General features: G+C 41.4%; 1 protein-coding gene across 1 annotated transcript; it reads left to right on the top strand.

Moving 5' to 3' along the window:
* Positions 1–1276: 1276 nt before the first annotated feature.
* On the top strand, positions 1277–5253 carry LOC118336481 (collagen alpha-6(VI) chain-like; the record flags this gene model as incomplete). Its single annotated transcript, XM_035673148.1, is given in 9 exon segments — positions 1277–1369; positions 1633–1686; positions 1803–1874; positions 2674–2700; positions 2841–2885; positions 3242–3295; positions 3460–3522; positions 4702–4767; positions 5200–5253. Coding segments are annotated over 9 exon segments (528 nt in total), but the record flags the coding sequence as incomplete, so codon positions are not given.
* Between the last annotated feature and the right edge of the window lie 2336 nt (positions 5254–7589).

Here is a 7589-nt window from a genome sequence, read left to right on the forward strand (position 1 = left end):
AACAGTAATTAAACAGTCCTTGTTTAGCCGTTAACTCTGTTAAGTTATCTGCCCAGTACCGACAGTCCAATAGAGGAAGAGTAAGATGATGAAGAGTTGCGGGTGAGCTGCGTGGATCAGCTGGTGGTCCTGTGAGCCAGGCTGATCAGAGTTGTGGTTCTGGAGTCCAAACAGTCTCTGCTGTGTGATGTCCGCTGGTGCAGGTAGCAAGAGGAAAGGCGTTTTGCTCGTTGCTCTGCAGAGTTAACGACTCGGCGTTAACGTCGCGTTGCTCCGGTAAAGTCAGCTGACAGACTTTCTGTTTAAAGCTGCAGATGTTGACTCCCGTTAGCGGTGCGCTGCTCAGGGATCGCAGGAAAAAGCTCTTATACCGGGCTATAATCCTTATAGCGGACTATCATCCTTTGTCGTGCGTTGTCGGTGGGTCAGGCCACACCGAGGTCCAAAACGTATCACCCGGTCGAGCGAGGTGAGTGAGGAGCGAGAGAAGAGGCGAAGAGAGGGAAGAGGCAGAGAGTTTTATCACCTGGACATCGTGCGTCATCAAGCTGCATCAGGTTACGGTCACAGGATGTGACCAAACGAGGTGACAGGAAGTCCCATTAACCCCATGTTTAAAGGTCTCCTTTGACCCTACACCCGTATGAGTTGTAGTCCCGATGCCTCCTCCCCAGCACACCACAGCAAAGAAGATGACCCTGGCCACTACAGACTGGTAGAACATCCGTAGTAGCCGAGTGCACACGTTGAAGGACCTGAGCCTCCTCAGAAAGAACAGCCTGCTCTGTCCTTTCCTGTAGAGGGCCTCAGTGTGGTCCGTCCAGTCCAGTTTGTTGTTGAATTTGCTCTTACCACACAAATGGGCCACATATCTTTGCATATAAATCTTGCTCTCTTAATGGTGATGGCACCAGGTGAGTGTTGATTTTGTGCTACTACTGGACTTAATTGCTGTCCGACAGATCTTACAAATGGACAGACTTTTGTCCAACTTTCCTTCCTTATTATAGAAACCAAATGTCTTCCAAACTTTAGAGTTTAGATTTGAACTGTTAATCGTCTCAGATTTGTAGGACATGCTAACGTTACTCTTGTCGCTCTTGCAGTGAGACTCTCATGTTGACCTTTTACCTTTCACAAGAGTTGAGACGCTGTTAGCAGCATATCTTAAAAACAGCCAGCCTTAAACTATATTAACCTCTTCACCAACTGCCATTGTTATTTTTAAACTGTTACTTGTCGCACACGTTTATGTTCATTTTTTTTTCCTCTGCAGGACACGGTGTCAAATAGGGAGTGCTGCAACGTCACATGCAAATGTTCGGGAGATGAAGGCATCCGTGGCCTTCCAGGCAAACCAGGGATAAAGGTGACTGGAATACACATTTAAATTAGAATTTGATGATAAAAACATTTGGGGAAAAGGTGTCCAAAGGAAGAAGGCTGGTTAGGGCTGAGAGCAAGCAGACCCTTGCAACAGCTTGTTCGAAGGTTAGCCTCTTGGGAATCTTGAGTATCACTGTAGACACTGTAAGGTAGACAGAGATAAAGTTGGCTGCTTTTCTTAGTTTTTAAAAGAGTTTCTGTTTATGTTACATCCACTGATTTTGTTGTTTGTGTTTTTATGAACAGGGTCTCCCTGGACAGAAGGGTCATCCAGGCTTCCAGGGAGAGGAGGGAGGCGTCGTAAGTGGTTCTTCGTTCAGTTTATATCCACACAGTGTTTACTACACGTCCAGAAGATATTGCTGTTACACTCGTTTGTACCTTCAGTCACTGCTCTCTTTGTTTGGTTGTTGCAGGGTGAGCGAGGGCCTCCCGGACCAAGTGGACCTCAGGGCATCCAGGGCTGTTCTGGATACAGAGGACAGAAGGTACAGTACGGATCGGGACAGTACCACAAGCTTTTTTGGGGGATTGTTGCAGCCAAAAATGCCTGATTTCATGGCATCTTTTCACTTTTCACCACTTTATGTAACCTCTCGTTAGTTGAGCACGTCGGCGAGAAGTAGCAACATAAGCAATTTGGAGATATATTAAGCAACCTTTACAACAACATGAGTAACATTTACTACAACTAGAAACAATGAAGTGAGTTTGGCAACATGTGGCTCAACGTTTTTGTACAGGAATCTGCAGCGATTAGTCAATTTTGGGGAAGGTTGCAGCTATTGGACAAGATTGCAAGGTGGCACAGAATTGTTGCGTTTATGTCGTGATTATGACTTTGTGGAGGGACGGATTCAGAAGAACACTGATACTGGAGATGGACGGCGACATGTGGAAGTCGTGTGCTTAGCATATGACGTTACTAAGACGTCTATTTTCAATGTTTTTAAAAACGCTCTCCATCTTACAGAGTGATTCGCTACTTACTGAAGATATAGACAGATTTCAGCTTTTGTTTATTGGTATGAAAATGCTGCTATATAATTTTTAAAACTCAGATATAGTAAACTAGACAGGAGATTAGGATACAATCACTTTCTTCACTGTGACAAACATTGTGGTAAAGTCTTCTGTTCTCTGCTATTCGTGTGTTTCAGACAAAAAAGTTGGTATTTAATTTTGTCTTGTGAGGCTGAGAAAAGTTTCTGATATGAGCATTATAGTGTATATTATAATATATAAAAGAGAACTTGTGACATCTTTGACTCCTGTTTGTGTCTGCAGGGCAACCGAGGAGTCTCCGGCAACAGGGTGAGTTCTTCGGGACTGGAATGTAATCAAAAGTCAGATAAGCAAAGCAGAAAAGTGATTTACAGACCGATGTTTGGACAAACACTTATCAAGGACAGCAGTGTTTAGATCTGACAGCTGATTTTCCTCCAACGCTGCAGGGTGAGAACGGAGAAGACGGACTGGACGGAGTCAACGGAGAGCAGGTATGAACATCAAAAACGTTTTATTAGCAGTTTTATTTGACGTCCTCCGGCTGCTCTGCGACAACTCCACTAACAGCTGTCGTTAGCTAACTGCTAATGTAGCTGTAAGCTAACTGTGCAACTGAACGGGGCTCAGCAGCCTCCCGGTGAACACAACCTCCGAGACAGAAGAGGCTAACTGTTGCCAGCAGTAATGTTAGATGTCGTTAGCTAGTTAGCTTGTGCAGCTAACTTTAGCTGACTTAGTGCCGGGGTGGCAGGAGTCAAAACCGGCAATAAAAAACCTCAGTACTAGTGAAATAATAATATATAATGCTATTTTTGGTATTGAGCTGTGTTTCTGGTTTGGTTTGCAGGGACTTACGGGACTAGACGGAGCTCGAGGAGACAGAGGAGACCCAGGAAACCCGGTAAAAAATCTAAAAACCCTGTAGATACTCTGTTGTTTACATAGTTCCTACTGTTGCTGTTACATATTTTAGCTGTTTATCTACCCACATCGATCAGGTGAGCTTGGAGGTGTTGACCTCTGACCTCAGGCTGTTTGACTGATGGGTTGAACTGTCGTCCTCAGGGTATCCCGGGTATAAGAGGGGAGGCAGGGCTGAAAGGACAGCGAGGACTAAGAGGAGATCCGGTGAGTCCCAAGAGAGTCTCTGTCTCTGTCTGTCTTTTTATTTCTCTTGTTCATGTCTTCTACCCCCCAGATCCCACCCCCCTTCTGTGCACACACCCTGACCCACCAGGAGTAGCCCTGATCCCTCACTGGCTTTCCACTCACAAAGACAATGTTGTGTTACCTGGAACAAACATCTTCAGTCCAAGTCAGTTGGATCAAATATCGCAATCGATACTTTTCTGTTAATTTGATGGAAAGACGAGATGACAATAAACTCTTAACAGAACTGGTTTTGCTTTTATGGCTTAATTGCAGTTGGCAGGAAATTCAATTGAATTCAAAAACTTTATTTGACAATCGATGTATGTTTGTACATCTATGATTGGATTTAAATGACACTGATTCTCCTGATTAGGACTGAAGTTATGGAGTAATTTAGTAATCAAGTATTTTATTGATTATTACATCGAGTAATTTGATAAGAATTACTTTTGCTTTATGAAAGCAATAGTAAATATGCAATAGACAAAAGAAGACACGTCTTTTACATTCGGTTCAGTTCCTCACATTTATAACGAACCAATTTCAATAAAAATGGTTTCACAATTAAGCGAGTTACAGTCGAGTTTTTAGCGCAATCTGAATCTTTCAGTACTGTTAACTTGCTGATCTGACCTCCGCAATATAGCAACCCTGCAGAGGCACGTCAAGTTGAGGATACAGTGTCTACATTTTTTATATTTATACACGATACAGAAACCATTTAGGTCTAAATTTTATTTTAAGAGAATCGAACAGCCTCCCCAGTCCAGTAAAACTGTTAACAGGAGAGTCTTCACTCTTGTCTCAACAGAAGACTTTTTAATGGGCTTATAATATCCTTCATCCGACATTTACCATCAACAAACCCTTAAACTAACTTCGAAGCGCTGCAGATTTCAGCAAAAGGGATAAACAAAGAGACAGGGTTAAAACACAACCTCCCTCCAAATGTGTTTCTGGCGGAGTTCTCCACATCAGACACGTTTGTTTCTTGATCATCTCTGCAGTCACATCAGGTCGGCGTTACGAATCATTACAAAATTATTATTATGACATCAATAGATCTAAAATAATCTCTGGCCGATCACAGCTGGAAGCTCCACATTGAACGCTCTGTGGAGTTTCAGGCAGTAAGGACTTTGTTTTGTCTGACAGGGTGAACCAGGCACTGATAACAGGACCCCCGGAGCCAAAGGAGACCCCGGAAACCCAGGTTCACCAGTAAGAAACATTCACATCAAAACAATAACAAAAGAGGAACTCATGCTAATAAACTAAGGCTAATGCTAACAGCTTTCAGATTATGATATGTTAATTTACTGAGCCGAGCTGCTGTTAAGGTTAGCTCAGCTTGTTTCTCGGATAACTTAAGATCCAGACGTCCACCAAGATCCGGCACCAAGATCTAAACAGTGGATAGTAAAAATTTGGCTTCAGACTGGAAACTTTGCAAACAGCTGAACATCAAGGATGTAACCTGATTACATTACCGGGTACAATTCAGGTTTTTCGTTCAAAGGAAACATCCTCAGAACACAACTTTACTTTAGAAATCAGTCTACAGATCTGAACGCAGGGTTTTTAAAAAAATCTTCCTTTTAATGTGTTTTATAAGTGTATTAATCCTTTATCACAACATGTTTAAATCCACAGGGTGTACCCAGAGAGGACGGTCGGAAAGGAGATCCTGGAATCCCTGGAAACAGGGTGAGATTTCTGTTCTCCATTTTGTCTTATGATATATTCATACCTAGTGGTTTTATTAAATATTTCCAATTCATGCTAGTTTATACTTTCACTTCACTGCATTTCCGGTCACTGTAGGTATTTTTTGCTGTTCTTGTACTACAGTAAAATTTTGTCTTTTACTTCTTGCTTCTATGCTTTTGTGCTTATATGACTGTTTGACAGTGTTTAATTACATTTAGACTTTTTCAGCTAGTCTAAACCTTGCCACTGTCGCCAAGTTCTCACTAATGGTGGGAACTGTTGTGTCTCATGAACACCAGGTTCTTACACAGCTACAGATACACAGCCCTGGACAGTACCGTATTTTTTTGACTGCTTTTGTTGTCTGTATATATTCACCCCAAACAGCCAGTAAAGTGACTAGAAAGAACCTTTAATGTGTGCATTGAGTTCTGTTACACTCGGTTCATTTAATCCAGTCACATGAGAAAGTTTTCACACTCAATCCCGTTTATTCACAGATTTCCACAGGAAGGACCAAAAGCCTCTTGATATCGGGCCTTTACTGTGTGTAGTATTTAAATGTTTTCTGTACCCACGACTCCGACTGACACCAAATCAGTTTACATTAATCAGTTATTTATGTCCCCTGCTTGTTGCGTAAAATGGTGTTTGTAAGAAACATTTTGTTTGGCAGGAGGTGAGCTGCTAATGAGGTATTAGGCAATTTCACTGCGTCCTCTGCGAATCTAAGGCACAGCACGCTGGGGGTTCTGAATTTGGACTGTGTGTACATTTTATCCATCTGGCTGTGTTTGGAAATAAAACCAGTGGAGGATAAAGAGCTCAGTGATTCTTTGGGGGAGTTTTACGGGGACTAAGTATTAAGACATGAAGTCAGGATTGATTGTGTATTTATTCTCTCCTTTTTTTTACTGTCCTCAGTTTTCTGGTCCAGTATCCTGCTGTGCAGCATTTTGCCCAGTTTGACCTGGGGTCTTTGTGTGCTGCTTCTTCTGGTTGTGTATTAACACACATTAATAATCTCAAAACTTAATCAAAAAACAGTCACCTGGTAATTAAGCCTCCAATTTGTATTTTGAAAATGGTCAGGAAATGAGTCACCAGTCTTCATTAACCCTCAAAACCCACTATTTTTCTTTTTTTTTTTTTTTTTTTGTTTTTTTTTTGTCCAAATTGTTCAAAGCAGTCTACCTGAAATATTGTCCATATAAAAGCGCTGATAAATGATGCAATAATTAAGGCAATAGTTAGCATCGTGTACCAGTTTCTAAACGGGTGGACTGGTGGGTACATTTCTAGACACAAAATTTGGGGTACTTTAACATTTCTTTGGAAGGTAACGTTGCCTATCAAGTCGGCTATCACCCGGTTTCTAAGTTTCACTTACATGCTGAATATTTGGTATGATCCAATAACCACAAAATTTCTGTATATAATAAATACATTTAGATCGGATTTGTTGGAGTGCAGAGACGAGGCTGCAGAGACGGCACACTCACGTGGACCCCAGACAGCACCTGGGCTCCCTGGAGTCCTCCAGCTCCCGGTCCTCCAGGCAAACCCTGTAAAGGACACAGGCAGTTTAAAGGAGAGTATTTCGAGTGTGTTATATAGATATGTTAACAGAGCCAGGTGGTTTGAGTTCCTGTCCTACCGTCTCACGAGGGGGCCTCTTCTTCGCATCTGGCACCCTGCCCACACAAAACAAACGTAATTCAATCAATCGTATTATTCATAATAGATGATTATATTCAAGCTGAGTCACATATGTAGGTTTACAGCAGTTTCCCAAACTTATTTTTCCTATTTTTTACTTTTTTAAACATGCAAACTACAGTAGACTTAAGTTTACAGCTGAGAAGAGCACATTCCTGGAGCAGTTTTACAGCTGTTTCTGCCATCACGTCACCGTTTCGTGCAACATTTTCAAAAAAAAAAACGGTTTGTTATTTACCTTAAATATGTGCAGTTATTTTGAGTATTGCTGTTCCATTTACTTCAATTTCTTTTAAAAATGGTCATTTATATCATTCTAAAAATATAAAGCATTATAAATGCAGTATAGCTTCATTTTTCATCATTAGTTCTTCATTTAGTTTATTAATATCATAAGCTTATGGCAAGTTTTTCCTTTATGAATGAGATGCTGATGAATGCATTGAGCCGAGGAGTAAACTGTAACAGGCCGTCTCATTGATTTCCTCTCATCAGTTAAAAACGCAGTACACATTTTTAAATACGTTATGGAGGACAAAATTAGTGCCATTAAGCAGGGAGAAGAGCATTCCTACAAATAATAGTATTTGTGCACGCCAAAATAAATAATCTGT

The sequence above is a fragment of the Morone saxatilis genome, unplaced genomic scaffold (genome assembly GCF_004916995.1).
Source record: "Morone saxatilis isolate NCDOM2014 unplaced genomic scaffold, NCSU_SB_2.0 Contig24, whole genome shotgun sequence".
In the NCBI taxonomy this organism is placed as follows: Eukaryota; Metazoa; Chordata; class Actinopteri; family Moronidae; genus Morone; species Morone saxatilis.